Raw genomic sequence first — 18,159 nt, 5'->3', positions numbered from 1 at the left:
CCCCTAACCCTCCGGCACACCCTCCGTCAGGTTGGCCCCGAGTGGCCATCTCCGCACGGGCATCTGAGACCAGTTGTCTGTGAGGCACACACGTGGCTTTCCTTGTGGGTTCCACGCAAGAGGTCTTGACTCTGCAGGGTCCTGGCAGGTCCTGATGTCTCTGAAATAGTCTCGGGACTCCAGAGCGCCCTCCTTCTCCATGGTCAGCTGATCAGCAGGGGGTGGACCTTTAGGGTGGGAGTGAACATGGCTGGAGAGTTAGCATGTCTGCTGGGCCACGTCCTATCAGTCCTGATGCAGCATCTGCCTCCCGTTTTCCGTGGCTTTCTTTAAAATGTGGGGTCCTCGGGGGCACCTGGGTGGCGCAGTCGGTTAAGCGTCCGACTTCAGCCAGGTCACGATCTCGCGGTCCATGAGTTCGAGCCCCGCGTCGGGCTCTGGGCTGATGGCTCAGAGCCTGGAGCCTGTTTCCGATTCTGTGTCTCCCTCTCTCTCTGCCCCTTCCCCGTTCATGCTCTGTCTCTCTCTGTCCCAAAAATAAATAATAAACGTTGAAAAAAAAATGTGGGGTCCTCGGTTTTGTATCTGAGTTGCCACTTGGTGGGATATCCCTGCCGCATGCCTACACACTGCATTTTAGTTGCTGTGTTTCGTATTGGAAGAGCCAAGGCACCTTCAGGTAAATTTCAGCGATGGGCGTTGACAGGACACGCTGGCACCGTGTCTACTCTTCTGGGCCACGCACTGTGCAGTCTCCTTCCCTCACTGTGCCTCGCACGGTCTTGGTGCTGTGTGATGTTGTTGTCACGACTGCGATGGGGGCTCTGTTACCTCAGAAACCCCGCATGCATAGCGGATCGCTGGGAGGGAGGACACTGGCGCCACCCGCCACATCTGATGTCTGACGCTGCAGCTCTGTTCTGGGCATGAGGTGCTGGCCTTGCAGTCGCCTCTCTCAGACACCTGCTTGACGATTGTCCTGGGGCTCTTCTGGTTTTCCTGTTCCTAGAATTCATGTGGTGCAAGGTGGGTATTAAATGCATGGTCCGCCAAGTAGGTCCCTTTAGGGCCCGACCCTCCTTCGGGACACCTCATTCAGGTGCCATCCTCAGTGGGAAGCCTCAGGGGGTCCCGTTTGTAAGGCCTGCTGTCTTCCTCCACCCTGGGAAGGAAGGGGTGGATTTTTCTCTTGCGCTCAGCTCACTTGATTGTTGTTAGGTGCCTGGTTTTCTGTGGTATAGTGCAGCCCATCTAGGGATATAAGCTCTTTTCATCTTAATTCCAGATTCTCAGGAAGGAAATAGGTTGGTCCGCAGTGGAGTAAGTGTTGCCTGTGTCTAACTGGCTGCGGTCACAGGAACCGCAAAGCTCCTGGCCTCCAGCATCTCACATCTTTGACCAGCTGGTGTGTGGATTGGCTCATTTGTTCTCGGGTGGGGCATTTCTCAGTGCCTGCAGCCTCCCCCCTGCACTTGTGTGCAGGTGTGTATAACAGAGTTTCAAATGCCTTGTGATGGCCTGCTGATCTGCCTTGTTCTCTTCGGGCCCTTCCCCCCTCAGTCTTCATAGGCCTGACTTAGTCTTCAGATGACTAGTTACCCCGGACGTGTGGGGAGGGGAGCCTGGGGTTAGGGATGGTGAATAGTCACATGCTATCTATGAAAACCTAGAAAGTGTACCGGGTGTCAATGTCAACCAAGTGTCAAAACCCATAAAATCTTGCACTCCTTTAAGCAGACTTCTTCCACCAAAAGTTAGCTTGAGCCAATGATGTTAAAAAAAAAAAAAAGTCTACGGGGGCGCCTAGGGGGCTCAGTCGGTTAAGCGTCTGACCGTCTCGGGTCATGATCTCACAGTTCATGTGTTCGAGCCCCGTGTTGGGCTCTGTGCTCACAGCTCACAGCCTGGAGCCTGTTCGGAGTCTGTGTCTGCCTCTCTCTGCCCCTCCCTTGCTCGCACTCATGCTCTGTCTCTCAAGAATAAATAAACATTAAAACTTTTTTAAAATTATGGATTATAAAGATGCTATTGAGCACAGAGCAAATCAGTGGCCTTCCTGACCTCAGGGGTGTTGGGGGACCTGGGCCCAGGACCCCGTGTCGGTGACCGTGCGGTCTGAGCAGCTGGAGCAGCTGGTGCCGGAACCCTTCACGCGCGGTAGCTGCGGTCCGGGGACCGCGCGCCACGGAGCGGGGAACTCTGAGGCCAGCGCACCAGCGCCCCGCGCGGCCGGAAGAAGCGGGGCATTGTGGGAAGGGCCCGCGGTTTCGGCGGGTTCCGTTAAAATGGCGGCCTGGTCGCCGGCGGTGCCCGAGAGGCCGTAGCCCGTCGGGGACGACCGGAGCCTGCGTGGCGTGGGGCGTGGGGCGTGCGAGAGCCGGGGGGCTCTGCGGGGCCCCCGCGGGCGGTCCCAGGCGAGGATGGCGACCCCGGACCAGAAGTCGCCGAACGTCCTGCTGCAGAACCTGTGCTGCCGGATCCTGGGCAGGAGCGAAGGTAGCGGGGCTGGGTCGGCGGCTCGGGGCCGAGGCGCGTTCCGGAGGCCGCCCGTCAGCCTGGGATCCGGAGGCCTCGCATGGGCGGCGGGATTGGGGAGGGGCTCGTCCCCGGGGCGGGGCGGCCTGCGGAGGGCTTGCAGCCCCGGGGGCGGAGGCAGGGAGGCCGGACCCCGGCGGGGCTGAGTCACCGCTCCGGGCGCAGCGGGCCCGGGGGGCGAAGCCGGGCACGGCGGCTCGCGAGCGCGTCCACCTTGTTCAAAGTCACCGGGGAGGCAGGGCAGCGGTGGCCTGGGCCGGGTGGCCGGGAGCTGGCGAGCAGCAGCGTGCTCCCTGCCCCCCCGGGAAGGTCGAGCGGTCGGAGTGTGCTGCGAAGCGGGGGTGCGTGACTGTTACCTCCATGGTTTTCTTCCAAGGGCTGAGGTTGGACTTGGTACGAAGCTGTCCTGGAGAGGCCGCCCTGCGGATGCCGATACCCAAGCCCAGCCCTGCGGGGTGTGGAGCCATTGCGGCCGCGGTGTTTTACGATTTGACATGGCTTGCCCTCTTGGTGTTTGTTTTGGCGGGACGCGAAGGGGATGCGTGGAGTCCACCCTGGAGGGATTTTCTGGGTAACTGAAGACACGGGGTTGCTTATGCCTTCAGCGCCGTGCGGTGGACGAGAAATCGTGCAGTTTTTGCTGGAAGACTTTACACAAAATTACTTTGAAAATATAATGACCAAATTTTAACTTTTCGCGATTCATGACAATTAGGTACATACTTGAGTTGATGTTCTATGATAGCTGTAGGGGTAAAAGCTGGATTTTTTTTTTTTCCCCGTCAGCCTATTCAATGACACCAACCTCACACAGTTCTTGGGACATTTTATAAAGTTTAAGTCTGTCCCTTTGGGCTCCCCATCCCTAGGCACTATGCTGGGTGCTTGTGTGATGCGGAGATGCACAGACCAGTCATTCCACTGGTAGATGTACATTCTAGGGGAGGAGTCGTGGTAAAATAGGTAATTGTAGGTTAGGGATAAATGCTGAAACGGAGATAGAGCGGGGTGCTGGGATTTTGAGGGAAGAAGTGAGGGAAAGCCTCTGCGGAGATGGTTCGATGGACTGGAGTGAGGGTGGGGGGGCCCAGGAGCACCTGGAGAGGGTTCCCCAGAGAGAGGACAGGTGCACAGGTTGCGAGCCTGGCTTGTTGTTTTCAGGTTTTGTCTCCAGCTTTCATGTACGTGCACCTCAAGCACCCCGAGTTACCTTTCTGATTCCATGTTCCTGATCCTAGGAGAAGCCAGAGGGCTGAGATTGCTGGTTACCACTCACTCACTCTAACGCCAGCGGTCTCACTGTGCTGGCGGGTCCTTGGTTTTCCTTCCAGGATAACCCACACGGTTGTCTGTTCCCCCCATGCTCATACCTGGACTTTGAAGGCCACTCATTGTGAGGTAGCATGATGTTTCTCGATAAAAAAAAAAAAAAATCTTTTTTAAAATTTGAGGCTCCTTTTGATTTTTTCACCCTTCAAGGAGATTAAAGCACTTATCTTCAGCAGAGTTCTGCCTCCTCCTGTCTCTCTTTAGAACCGTGTTTAAATATAAGGGTAAATATGTTCTCTGCGAGATCCTGAGGGGATCCTCTCTGAACCAAATGGATCATAAAATCCATCAAAGATGATTCCGTTAGCTCTGTTCTGGACCGCGAGGATTGCCAAACCATTATATTCGTAATTCCAAATACATGCTATTTACTGAAGAATTTATAAGTATTTAATAGCTTGCCTTGTTCTGATTTGTTCTACCTTACTGAACAAAAGCAATATTAATTGCTTCCTTTACAGTGTTTGACATTTAAAAAAATCTTTTCGTTAGTGGGTATTTTATCTGGTAACTAAGTAGAACGTTTGATTAATTCTTTTTCTGAGGTCATGTTATAAACAATTGGCCTTGTATTATTATAATATTGTTTTTCCAAGACTATGATACTGAGGAATAGTTGATACCTGTTACTTTTATTTTATAATTTTTTTTTAATGTTTATTTCTGAAGGAGAGAGAGAGAGACAGAGCGTGAGTGGGAGAAGGACAGAGAGAGAGACACACACACACACACACACACACACACACACACACACACACAGAATCTGAAGCAGGCTCCAGGCTCTGAGCTGTCAGCACAGAGCCCGACGCGGGGCTTGAACTCAGAAACTGCGAGATCATGACCTGAGCCCAAGTTAGATGCTTAACTGACTGAGCCACCCAGGCGCCCCCTGGTGCCTGATATGTTTATAAAGTTAATATAATCATTATTTCTCACCTTTTCCAGCCTTCGAATTTGCTTGAAACACACACATACTGCCAGCCAGTGTGTTCTGGATGTTTCAGAAGCAACCTTCCTTTTCATACTTTGTAATCCTTTTCCTAACTAGAAGATAACAAGCACAGTGGGTTTTATTAGGTGAGTATTTGAACACAAATGCTCAGGGGCGGCTCCAGTACACTGTGCACTGAGGTGAGATGACTATCTTCTGCTGTGACAGTGCTGTGAGTGTGCTCCGAGCCACGGTGCAGGCGGACGGGATGCCGTCCTGGTGACTCGTGGGCCTCACGCGGTATTGCTGTTGGTGTCATGATTTTCCGAAGTGGTGAAGAGCCCTTGATGAAGTTCCAGATGAATAAATTATGGTCTTCCTTGATTATATACTTGGGAAAATCAACGTATATTAAATATATGTTAAAAGTTACATTAAGTGTATGTTGAAATGTGCACTAAATGTCTACTGACATAGAAATTCCAGTGTTTTAGGCTTCATTGGAAAGTTGTGTTTAGTGGGCTTACTGTTATTTTAAAATGATCTAAAATTTAAAAATGATCTCGGTTTAAATTCCCAATCCAGTAAATATTGATATAACCTACACGAATAAGTAAATCCTCTTAGGGATCCTCAATCATCAGCATGGAAGGGGGCCCTGAGACTGAAAAGTCTGAGAGCCCCAAGTCTAGAGCAGCATGTCTTGTTTCTGTTTTGGAGCATAGCCTTGCATTCCGTGGGAGCTGCGCGTGGAGCGTGGCCACACGAGAACCTGGTACCAGGGTTGCTGTGGCGGGACTGGTGGTGTGGCAGTGGTCGAAGGGGGGGCCTTTTACGGTAGCTAAGCCTTCACACCTTGTCACCGTGCATCTCTCCATGTGATACCTCCTCGGAATTGATGTCGTGGGCACCGTCTCCAGATAGTGTGACTCTGTAGGTCCGTGTGGGAGCGTGGTGTCTCAAGCGCAGAGTCCCTGTGGCCTGTGGCCTGCGTCTGGAGGGGCAAAGAATTACAGGTTTACATGCTTGCTCTGTGTTGGCCGACGTGCCGTCCTGTCCCATAGGACAGCAGTGTCGTGTGTGCATCGCTTCCAAACCGCGCACCTCCACCCCGCTCACTTTCCGAATCCCAGGAGAGCACGCAGCCGCAGGCTTTGGATTCACTTATTTCTGTGCATCTTTATGTTCATATTCTACCTGAGCGCTCGTGGAACCCTTTCGGGGTCTAGAAGGTAACTGTCACTTACGAACTCTTGGGCCCACATTGGAGTGCTCTTTGGAGCCTTCACGTTGGCATTGAGGCCATGTGGTCCCGCTGTCTCCCTTGTCCTGAACGCGAACCTGTTCTGTACTGCAGCCACGGGTCCTTTCTAGAGGGGACATCTGATCACACCAGGTGAAGAGAGTTTGTTTCCTACGTGTAATCTACAGGATGAAGGCCACATTATCTTGCTGAAAAGTTAAAAGCCGGTTGCTTTGAGTTGTGGTTTTAATGGCTATGGCAGACAGATCATGCATTGAAATGACATTTTCAGATTAATACTAATAAAAATACCTAACGTTTTTCTTTTTTTTTTTTTAATTTTTTTTTTCAACGTTTATTTATTTTTGGGACAGAGACAAAGCATGAACGGGGGAGGGGCAGAGAGAGAGGGAGACACAGAATCGGAAACAGGCTCCAGGCTCTGAGCCATCAGCCCAGAGCCTGACGCGGGGCTCGAACTCATGGACCGTGAGATCGTGACCTGGCTGAAGTCGGACGCTTAACCGACTGCGCCACCCATGCGCCCCACCTAACGTTTTTCATCAACTTACTCTCTGCCACACTCTGCATACACTGTGAGCTGGTGTATTTAACTCCCAATATTGCTGGATGGTTGGAATACTTCTCACTAACCTCGTTTTGTAGATGAGGACACGCACACGGAGAGAGAAAGTAGTTTGCTCACCGTCACCAAGCTGGCGAATTGCAGGGCCAGGATTGGAACCCACATCTCTGGTTCCAGAACCTGATGTCTTGAATTAATTCCTTCCTGCTCTTCTGTGTGGAATCTGGCACCTTCCATCTCTGTGCTGAGTGCAGGAACCTAAGCGCCTGCCCGGCCTGTGGAATGGCCTCTCGCCTCTGTCCTCACCTGTGTGTTCTCTGCACGGCTTGTTTGGAGAGTGTGCGTGGGTACAGCGGCTGCTTGGGCAGTGTGTCCTTAAATTCACTGGTGCCTGCTTCTCAGGGGGATACTCTCAGGGGCTGGGCAGAGGAACACTGCCTTCCTGCCTTGGCTCCTGATACCCAGAGTGGATTGGACGTGAGGACGTAGCACATTCCTTTGGTGTCTGCTGGTGAAAACAATGCAATACTCTAATTTTTCATCTTGGACCTAGCCAGTCATCAAAGAGCTTCAGCCTGGACCTCCTCCCCTGGGACTCCGGACGGAACACGGCTTGGATTTTGGAACTAGCGACACTGGCTTCCTTTGAGGGACCGTGGACACAGTAGCCCTTGAATCTCCTCGTGTCCTTTCTCGTGGCGGGTTCCTACATGTCCGAGGGCTGCTTCCTCAGAGAGGCCTTCCCTGACCAGCCCACGTCGCGAGGTCCTCCCTGTTGGCCGGCACAGCGTCTCGCTCATTTTCTTAGGAGCTCTTATCGCAAACGGATCACCTGTGGAGTTACTTGCCTCGTGTTTCGTGTTGTCACTCAGCTGCCTGGTGAACCACTATTTTCTGTCCCGTCTTAGGGCCCGTGGTGTTTGGCGCTTAGGAGTTTTCTTTGAATTACTGATTGAACTTAGTTTTTACCTTAGAAATGGAATAATGTTGTGGGAGTGTTAAACTGGAAATCTGTAGTGGATATTGTTTGATGGTTAGGTTCACCAAACAAGGAATGATTGTCACTGTGAAGTTAATAGCCTGTATTCTGTGCGTCTACCTTTGAAACTTAGATAGATTTCACCTAAAAATACAGATGGAATTTTCAGATATTTTCTGTCAGCAGGAAAGAGAGACTGCACACTGGTCTGGCCAGCAGGTAGGGAAGTTGAAGGTGGTTGGTGAGGTGGCAGTGAAATGCTACACATGGCACAGGTGCAGGGCGTAGAGACGGGAGAGGAGAGGATTTCTGGTGTTGAGTTTTGAATTTTTGTTGGAAAAGTGGAAAGTTTATGAAACTTTTGGAGTGGAGATGTTTGTCTCAGGTACTTGAGTATGTTAATGAAGTATTTTTTTTTTTTTTTTTGTAGAACTCAGGATCATGGTAATCTAAAAACATTTTCTCAACTAGAACAGTTTTACAGGCACCCTTGCAGGTGAGAAATTTTCAGTGCCACTTTTAGCGTATTAAAATTAATGTTTACCCCTTAGAAAATGTTAAAGGTGTGGAAAAGTATAAAGAAGAAAATTAAAACTACTCCCTGATCCTGGGACTCCACAAAAACCCTTCAGATTACTTCTCTTTGCTGTTTCCCTGCCCTGCTTTGTCCGCACTCACCAAGTCCCGAACACATGCTGTGCTGATGTGGTGTTCGGGGAAGACTCTGTAGTCTCTCTCCTGCGTGCGTGTTTGGGTGTGCTTGGGAGAGGAGGGCGGTCTGAAGGGGTGACATTTCCACAGAGAACCAGGGGAAGTGATGGGGTGAGGCCTGGGAGGCTGAGGGAGAAGAGTGTCAGGGTCCGGGCCACAAGCCGGGGGTGGGGTGGTATGCTCAAGGGTTGGCAGGGTTGGCCAGACCACGGAGCGCGGCTGGCGTGTGGCCAGTGCAGCTGGAAGGGGAGAGGCGGGACGTGGTGCTGGGGCGTGGCCAGGGACCAGGGACCAGGTCGGGCAGGCTGTCCTCATGAGTTTGGATTTGATTCTGGGCCTGATGGGAGGGTCAGGCAGAGTGATGACTTTATTTATGTTCTAAAAAGATCGCTCTGACCGCCATGTGGATAATTTGCTCTAAGGGACAAGAGTAGACACAGGGTGGCCGGCTACCTAGGACACCTACTGCAGGTGGATAGAGCCGTGGAATGGGTGTGTGGGGACGCACTGTGAGAAATGGATTCAACAGGATTTGCTGGCCTGGATAAGTGCTTAAGAGCCTCGTCTCCTAAATCATCAATCAGATACGGAAAGTTTGAAGTGATTTTCCTTCCGTCCACTTGGAAGGTGTTCATTCCTTCACTGATGAGAATCTGCCGTTAAACGGATTCTTACTCCTTTGAAGCTCCATCTGGCAGCTCATAGGATCTTCTCTTTATCTTTTATGTTCTGAAATTCCGCTCTATGTAAATTTTGCTGTCGTGCTCTGAAACTTTGTCTAGGTGTGGGACTCAAAGTTTATACGGATTAACACTTGGCGCTCCATCAATTTGAGGACTAATTATGGGAAAAGTGCCATTCTTCCTCGTGAATTCTAACTTGTGTTTGTTGTGTTGTTGTGTTTATTGACCCCTGACTAGCTCTATCTGGTATCTGGCCTAGTTTTTAAATATTTAATAGTTTTAAAAACATTTCACAACTGCTTCCTCTGTGTTGCTATTTTGCCTCTGGCAGCCGTCCTCTGTTCTAGATTGTTCTGTGTTGCCTTTTTCAGAATATCGTGTAGATGAATCATACCGTGTGTGCTCTTGAGACTGGCCGCTTTCACCTTGCTGATGCTTCTGCGATTCACTAGTGGTGCCGCATGTGTTAGTAGGTGACTCCATTTCACTGCAGAGCTGCTTTCCACTGCACGGACGCCCTGTGGCTTACTTGTCCCTGCACATAGCGGGGGTGTCTGCATGGGTCCTGGGCTCTGACGGTCACGGGGAGTCCTAGGGAATGTGGCTGCAAACATTCATGTACAGAGGTTTATGTCACCCTAAGTTTCATTTCTCTGGAATAGATACAAGTGGGATTGCTGGGTCACATGAAAAGTGTATGCTTAGCTTTTAAAGAAACTGCCAGAATGTTTCCAGAGTGCCTGTGCCAGCTTCATGCACCGCCCCTTCCCCCCACCCCTGTCCCTGGCCAGTGTACGGGACCCCCGGCCTGGGTGCTGGTGGTCTGTTTCATTCAGCAGTTGGGATAGATGAATAAGGGTGTTTTATCGTGGTCTTAACTTGAGTTTCCCTGATGACTAACGTCATCTATTTCTGTGCCGTTCACCTTCGTGCTGATTGTCTGTTTAACATTTTTACGCTATGTTTTTTATTGGGTATTCCCTGCCCCCCTCCTTATTGAGTTTTCAGACCTCTCTCCCTATAATTTGGATTCAGGTCCTTTGTTGTATTTTGCAAATATTTCCTCAGTATTTTCATTCTCTTAACAGTGTTCTTTGCAGAGCAGAAGTTTAATCTTGGATGAAGTCCCGTTTATCACATATTTTTAAAAAAATATTTTATTTATTGTATTAAAAAAATTTTTTTTTACTGTTTATTTATTTTTGAGAGAGACAGAGAGACAGACCATGAGTGAGGGAGGGGTAGAGAGAGGGAGACACATAATCCTAAGCAGGCCCCAGGCTCTGAGCTGTCAGCACAGAACGCGATGTGGGGCTTGAACCCACAAATCATGAGATCATGACCTGAGTTGGAAGTCGGACGCTTAACTGACTGAGCCACCCAGCGCCCCAAAAAAGATTTTATTTTTAAGTAATCTCTACACCCAGTCTGGGACTCGAACTCACAACCCAGAAATCAAGAGTCACACACTCCACTGATGGAGCCAGCCAGGGCCCCACGTTTAACACATTTTTTAATGGGTCAGAATTTTGGTATATTATGTAAGAACTCTATCTGAGTTAGAGTCACAAAGATCTCTTCTGTTGGTTTTTTTCCTCTAAGAGTGTTATGTTTTACTTATGTTTTACTGTGATGTAGTCAAGTTAATTTTTGCATGTGTTGTATGGTATACGGTGAGCTTCTTTTTTGAGTTTACAAAAGAAACCATTTTTTCCCTCACATTTAAGTTGCTTTCTTTTTTTTTTTTCTTTCTAAGTAGGCTTCACGCCGAGTGCAGAGCCCAATGCAGAGCTTGAACTCACGACTCTTAAGATGTTAATGGTGTTGCCTGGAGTAGGTTGGGGTGTGCCCTGCTGGGTGGTTGTGCATCAGTGGGAAGGTAGGGGGTGTTGGGTTTGCTAGTGTTCCTTGTATAGGAATTGTGACTCCCCGTGTCTGGGAAGGAGGGATGGTATCCTTAAGTTCAGTCTGCTACTTTTTGTTTTTTAAGTGTATTTATTTATTTTGAGAGAGAAAAAAAGCACATGAGCGCACACGCTAGCAGGGGAGGGGCAGAGAGAGAGAGAGTCCCAGTGTAGAGCCCAGTGCAGGGCTCAAACTCACGAACTGAGAGATCATGACCTGAGCTGAAATCAAGAGTCAAGATGCTTAACCGACCGAGCTGCCCAGGCACCAGCCAGTCTGCTGCTTTCCTTCGTGCGCCTTTCCAGCAGGCCCTGTGCGAGTTGCCCGGTGAGGCAGTCAGTGATTGTGTGGGGGACAGAAGGGGGAGAGGCCCCGGGGGCTTGTGGTCCAGCCAGACCTTCTGCTGGTCCTCTTCTGCCCCAGTTCCTTCACACCTTCCGAGGAGTGGGGCCCCCTGCCCTCGGAGCCTCCCTGGGCTTCTGCAGAGGGAGCTGTGTTTCTTGCTGGGACTGGTGGCTCTGCCCCCTCCACCCCCTGCTGCCCCTCCAGTCAGACCTGGAACGGCCCATCTCACTGTCCTGAACCTGCTCCCGCCCGTCCGTTTGCTTTGCTGCTTCTCACACTGGCTGACTTCTGTTCGGTGCAGTTTCTACCTTGTCTTCTTTGCCCTTGTAGGTTTCTGCTTTTGTTAAACAAGCAAACCACAAAATTCTTTGTCAGTTTAGTGGGGTTGTTGAAGGAAGTAGAGGCAGACATCCATGCTTAAGCCGTCATCGGTGCCTGAGGTGCACGCTGTCTATTAAGTTAGCTGCCGACTTTGGTTTTCTGTGTTTGTTGACCTCAGCCTTGGAGCTTCTCGGATGTTCTCGCGAATGGGCTACTTCTCACGGGCCGTGTTCTGGCTGTGACTCTCCCTGCCCCGTTTTTGTGATCATCGGTCCAGCTCATTGTCTGGGATTCTTCAGCCTTCCTGGCCTGTTGCTGTCTCCCTTTCTTGTTTCTTGGAACTCTCGTTATATTCATTTATTCATTCATTTGCTTTGGTTTCTGAATAGCTTCTCTGTTCTCTCAGTTAAGACCTTGGGAAGCTGGGAGGGAGATCTATGTGCCCGGCCCCCTGTCTCTGGCTGGAAGTGTGAGCTGGTCAGAGCTTAGCCTGATTGGCAATAATTTGCATCTTCTTACTTACCTTTCAGCTGACGTAGCCCAGCAGTTCCAGTACGCAGTACGGGTTATTGGCAGCAACTTTGCCCCAACCGTCGAAAGAGATGAATTTCTCGTAGCCGAAAAAATCAAGAAAGAACGTACGTATTCTTCTTCAGCGCTACCAGGTGTTGGATTCTGAAACTTGTATACATGCATATGCGTATGTATCTCTGTGCATATGTACGTGTGGTCCCCAAGCACAGTGTGATTATAAGTACTATCACGTATATGTAAAAACATGTGTTAACAATATGCACAACTTTGTTCTGATTTTTATCAGAACATAGTACAATGTTTATTTTTGAGAGAGAGAGAGAGACAGAGAGCAAGCAAGGGAGAGGCAGAGAGAGGGAGACGCAGCATCCGAAGCAGGCTCAGGCTCTGAGCTGTCAGCACAGAGCCCGACGCGGGCTTGAACCCATGAACCGTGAGATCATGACCTGAGCCGAAGTCGGACACTTAACCGACTGAGCCACCCAGGCTCCCCGAGGATTGTTTTAAATACTATAGAACTGAATAATTTGAGAGTGTGAGGAAGATAAAAGGGCTTCATGTATTTTCCTGTATATCTTTTGATTTGCAGTATTTAATATTATGCACCTTTTGACCACATGTCCTAGAACACTGTGTTGGCAGTGAAGAGGTCAGTATGGCTTTTGGGGATTGTCAGTATTCAAACTTCTAATACCTTAGAATGGTCTTTGTGAACATTTTCATTCTGGGCTGATACTGAAAGCTTTCTTAAACGTCATTCCCTTGGACAAGAAAGCTCTCATTTACTCGCATCGGGGTGCTGGTGTGTGCTCTGTGTGAGGTGGGGCTTTGCTGCCCTCTGCCCTGTGGGACTGTGTGAGGGAGGGAGGCTTGGAGCACAGGTACCCACGTGCGAATATTTCTCTTGTGCCGGTTGGAGGGTTGTTTTTCTCCAGAGACCAGTTCCCAGCCCCTCACAGTTCTCTGGGCTCCGCGCCAGGAAAGCAGGCCCTGTCAGCGCGTTCTCCCTGCTGAGGCCTGGCTGTCCACCGCCCAGACGCAGTGGGCTTTGCACTTCCGACTGTGCTGGCAAACTGGTGGTGACGCCGTCTGGAATTTCCATTCTTCACGGCACGGTTCGCCACCCCCAGCTGGTGCTTGGTTCACTGGGTTTGGCCGGTGGTCTGTGACGTCCTGCTGCACGGTGCGTAACCGAGCTGGACAGGAGGCGGTCCTGACGCGCGAGTGCTTGGACCTTGCGGTCCTAGCCCCGGCACGCTTGGGCCCCGTGAGCAGTCAGGGGTGAAGTGCCCGTCCACTGAGGTAACTCAGCCCCTGGTGTTATGCAGCGTGATGTGTTATTTAACGTAGGGGCAGAAATGGAGTATTTATCCCGCTATTAACCTCTAAAAACTTACTTTTATTCAGTAAATAAAACTAAACGTAAGAACGCTGTACTCTTTCTGAACCCTGATGACTATTAATTACATCTCAAATCGTTCTTATATGTCAGACTGTAGATGAGCGACCACCCCAGCTGTTAGGTCTGTGTTCACAGAACCTTCCCTTTGCAGCTTGAAGTTTCGAGGCCACCTGGTGAGCACATTACCTGTGTAGTAGTTAAAAATAAAGTTTGTCTAGGCTGAGAGTTACAGAACTGGCAGTGACGTTGTTGGAGTGGATACGGCAAGGAAGTCTTGGACTTTCTTGAAGAAGAAAGCTGTATCCATCACAGTTTGTTTTTTTCTGGTGTATCCTCTGTGTTTTTGAAGAAAGACCTGTATCTTGCCACAGTGCGCCTCCCTGCCCCTCTCTGCCTCTTACCACCGAGTGCCCGCCACTCCTCTCGGACACCGTCCCTGGACCCTGCTGTGGGGCGGCCCCGCCGTGGGGACAGCATCACCCTCTCTGGGCCTACCGTGGGGAGAGCGTCACCCTCCCTGGGCCCCGGGTCCGGGGCGGCCCCGCTGTGGGGAGAGCATTTCTGATGGTCTTTTCATGTAATGGTCACCACCGAGTTCTTGTACTTCGTATTTGGTTAATTCTTAGATACAGTGTTTACATTTTAGCACTTTTGAAATTTGGTTACAGTTTTTGGTAGATATGCTGAGTTGGGGTAGTTCTGGCCTCTTGAACAACACAAAATAATTTTCTATTTTATATGGCCCACTTAGAATATAAAACGGTAGTATGTATTATATTGCAACAAATTGTAAAACTTCTCATGTGTGACAAAATTTAACACCTATTTGTTTTTTAATGTTTCATGTTGGTCAGTGGGGTACCTTGTAACTAAAGATTTGTTTTGCAGTCTATTAGGTAAAACATTTTTGGGGGTAAATATTCTGTTTATTTTTATTTGTATTATTTACTGTTTCATTGTCCCACGGTTATTTTGTATCTGTGCATTAGTATTGATCTCATTCTGTCATTCTGTAGAAAGAACCTCTCTTAATTTTTTTTGTTGTTGTTTTTAATTTGAGAGAGAGAGAGAGAGAGAGCTAGTTAGCACTCACGAGTTGGGGGGAGGTGGGCAGAGGGAGAGAATCCTAAGCAGGCCTCATGCTCAGCATGGAGTCCAATGCAGGGCTCGAGCCCACAACCCTGGGATCATGACCTGAGCCAAAGTCAAGAGTCAGATGCTCATCTGATTGAGCCACCCAGGTGCCCCAGAGCATCTCTTGCTTAATTTAATGACTGTATTTATTTGGAGTATTTTTATATGTTTTTAAAGGGAGTAAATTATATTATTAAATGTTAATTGCATTTGTTTAGTTTAATGCATTTTGTAACAACACATTAAAAATTAAAATTTTTTAAAAAATTTATTTTAGGGAGTGCATGCACCTACTCGGCGTGGGGGGAGAAGGGTCAGAGAGAGAGAGGGCGAGAGAGAATCTCACATAGGCTCCACACTGCCAGTGCAGAGCCTGACATGAGGCTCGATCTCACAACCCTGGGATCATGACTTGAGCCCAAGTCGAGTTGGATGCTCAGCCGACTGTGCCCCCCAGGCGCCCAGTAAACAGGACATACATGTTAAAGAGAGCCTTACCTTTGTGCACAGGCAGACCTGACATGTGAATGGGATGATGTAACCTCTGGTGTGTGGTTCACAAGAGCAGAACGTGAATACCAGGACCCTTTCCTGGCGATACATGTGAAAAAGTATTGGCCATCACACCAGTCACTGTCTTTCTGCAAACAAGTTTAGAGTTAAGTGAACTTGGCTGTTGGGATTTTAAGAAACGAGTCCTGCTGGGTGATTCCCTGGAGACTGGAGAAACTGCTAGCTAGATTTCGAAAGTGGTGCCTTTTCTGCTGTGGCAGGTATGGGGCAGGTATGGGGTTCCTGTGAGGGGCGCTTGTGTGCACATGGTATGTGCAAGGTTGTGGGTGTGGGCCAGTGTGGCCCTCTCCTTTGGGGCCCAGGTCCAATGTGGAGTCTCGTCCTTTGTGGAACCGATTGGAGCATGGGCTTTGCGCGCATTACTGTGGCTTCCGGGGAACTAGTGAGTGTAGCTGCAGGCGTCTGAAGACCTTTACTAATATTGCTGTGCGTGTTAACAGAAATGCTTAGAATGTGTGGTTTTAGGTCAAGCTATCATGAATGATAGGCTTGTTGGTTATTGCCCTTTGAATTTACCATTCCCAAGGTATTTTTACTTTACATCTGTCCTTCCAGTAGCCATCGACTAGTTAACCTGGTGGTAGCTTGCTGCACTGGATTGCCTGTTCATATTGGTGGGTAGAATCTAAAAGGTCCCATCGTTTCTGTTACTTCAGCTAACTTTCTCATAGATTCTGATTCCAGCCTAATACTGTCAGCATTTTGCAAATGTCAGATCAAAGGAATTGACCAAATTCATGGAGCCGAAATGTCACTCATTATTCTGATTCTTAAGCTCAGGATTCTTTTCAGACTTCAGCTACCTGTGACCGTGGGTGAAATAGTGTCCTAGAAGGAGTTTTGGTGTAGGTGACTAACACGTCGCTTTCTTTTCTAACTTTTCAGTTATTCGGCAGAGAAGAGAAGCGGACGCTGCGTTGTTTTCAGAGCTCCACAGAAAGCTTCACTCACAGGTAGCGTGCACTCCACTACCCGTGAGGCTGTCGGGCTGGTTTGGGGATGTGGGGACTTTTTTTGTGGGATCACATTAAACCTTTCTGTGCTGAGTAGTGGATCTTCATTGTAGATTGTGTTTGCTTTTGAAGAGATTTTCGAGATTAAAAGTAGGTTTGAGCTGGATTTAATGGGAAATTGCTTATGAAGGTGGAGGAAGCTACATTGGGAAAGCAACCAGAATGAGGTAGCCCTCAGTTCGTGTGACGGAAGGCTGCGCATGCGGTAGGAAGCTGGTAGAAGCCTCGACTCGGCTGCATGTAAGGTGACAGCTCGCCTTCTCCATTATTATTGCTCAGGCCCTAATTTGTACTGTTGTAGTGAATGACCTAAAACAGTTCTGATTTTGAACATTTTGTGATTGATTGTTGATGACTTGGCCACACGTGGTTTTCTGACCTGTTATTTTTGGAGAAGACGCTGCCCTTCTGGACACCAATAAATTCACTGAATTACAGGGTGAGAGCTTGGTCCATCTGTCTTCCTCCTGCCGCAGAGAAGAACGTGAAATCCCAAGTTTCGTGTTTTGCTCATCCAGTACTGAGTTCTCAGTACAGCGATCAAAATCCCCGAGTTGTGCCTAAGGCTGCTAGTGATTAAACTCTTAACTCTTCTAAGTTTTTCTCCTCCTTTCTAACTTAAAATGGCTGTTTTCCAAAACTTTGTTTGGAACACTGAGTGTTTATCCCTGAGCAGTGTGGTGAAGCAGAGCTGGCTTCCTAGGGCTCTCGCCCGCAGAAGCAGCGCGTGGTTCGGCCGGTGGCTGACACGGGATGAACAATGTGAGGACACGATAGTACAGCGCTAGTAATTAGCCAGATGAGGAACATACGTGCAGATGAACAGCCGGCCCATCTTTGTGCTAAAACATCCAGTTCTTGGTTTCCCTGTTCTGTCCTCTCTCCTCACTGGGTACCCTTCTCGGCAGTGCATGCTGTGCGAGGTATGGCGGGGGGGGGGGGGTGCAGGTGCGGTCTGGGCAGGATCGGGGAGGTGATGGAGGCCTGTGGTGCAGTGTGGAGTGGTCGAGGAAGGGGTCCCAGTGGTCCTGGGCTGTAGTCTTCAGTGTGGTTGACGGAGCTGTGGACAGAGGAGGATGGCTGTCTGGGGGAGGGCAGCCCGTGCCTTGTGGAGGGCGCCGGGAGAAGGGCAGGCATGAGGGGGTGGCGTGGGCAGCGGTGAGGGTCTTGGAGGAGGTGAACCTTGGCGGACGGGGTATGGACGCTGGAAGAAGCTAGGTGTCTAACTGCTTCACAGACCCACTTGTGTGGGTGTTCCTCCAGATCTTACAGTGCCCTGGCGTGCATTCTGACATTTAGAATTCGATACGTGCGTACATTTAAAGTCTTGAGTCTGAATCAAGGTCCTTAGATTTCAAAATCTAAAATAATGGGGTCTGAAGTGGTTTAGAAGCATTGAAAACGTCTGTGATGCTGGAGTCGTTCAGCCCGCTTGCCCCAGCAGATCTCTCTCTCCACCCTTCCCTGCCCTGCTTTGGGCTCGGGATGGCCCCCCTGGGGCTCCCTTGTCCCTTCTCTGCCCTGCTTCGGGGTGTCTTCACTCAGAACTGATGGGGCAGGAGGGGAGTGAGGCCAAGCCGCCCTCCTCCTGACAGGCAGTGGCTTGGCAGTGGCTCTGCTGTGCCGCTGGGCCCCGCGGACCGTTCCCCTGCCCGCGCCCTGCACCCCCGGCTCATTGGCTCTGGTGGCCCATCTCCTCCCTGGTCCCTCAGGCCTCCATCCTGGCCGTGGTCCCTGCCGGTGTTGTGCCGTCCTGTTTCCCTGGTCCATCCACGCCTCTGCGCAGTCCCTGCGTCAGACGCTCTCCAGGCCCAGCCTGCGTGTTTACATACCTGTTCTTATGGTAAAAGAATACTGCCTCCTCCTTTAAAAATGCCATTTGCTGATTGTTTTTGGTGTATGATTTTGTTTGGATTTGGAATTTTCTCTGCTCTC

The 18,159-nt window shown here is 49.8% G+C and overlaps 1 protein-coding gene across 7 annotated transcripts in view; it reads left to right on the top strand.

Moving 5' to 3' along the window:
- The first annotated feature begins 2,240 nt into the window (after positions 1-2,240).
- Positions 2,241-18,159, top strand: part of TUBGCP3 (tubulin gamma complex associated protein 3) — a 71,438-nt gene continuing 55,519 nt past the window's right edge. For 2 of the 7 annotated variants that reach the window (XM_045482420.1, XM_045482418.1), the window contains exons 1-3: positions 2,264-2,496; positions 12,099-12,206; positions 16,097-16,164. In XM_045482420.1, coding sequence (XP_045338376.1) covers positions 2,421-2,496; positions 12,099-12,206; positions 16,097-16,164 — 252 coding nt within the window. In that variant the 5' untranslated portion in view covers positions 2,264-2,420. Of the gene's footprint in view, positions 2,497-12,098; positions 12,207-16,096; positions 16,165-18,159 lie in introns of all 7 variants that reach the window. The other 5 variants (XM_045482419.1, XM_045482413.1, XM_045482414.1 and 2 more) reach the window with 4 other exon arrangements.

This window comes from Leopardus geoffroyi, chromosome A1 (genome assembly GCF_018350155.1).
Source record: "Leopardus geoffroyi isolate Oge1 chromosome A1, O.geoffroyi_Oge1_pat1.0, whole genome shotgun sequence".
Taxonomy (NCBI): domain Eukaryota; kingdom Metazoa; phylum Chordata; class Mammalia; order Carnivora; family Felidae; genus Leopardus; species Leopardus geoffroyi.
The sequence above is the reverse complement of the archived record's forward strand: the minus strand, read 5'-3'. Positions and strand labels throughout refer to the sequence as shown.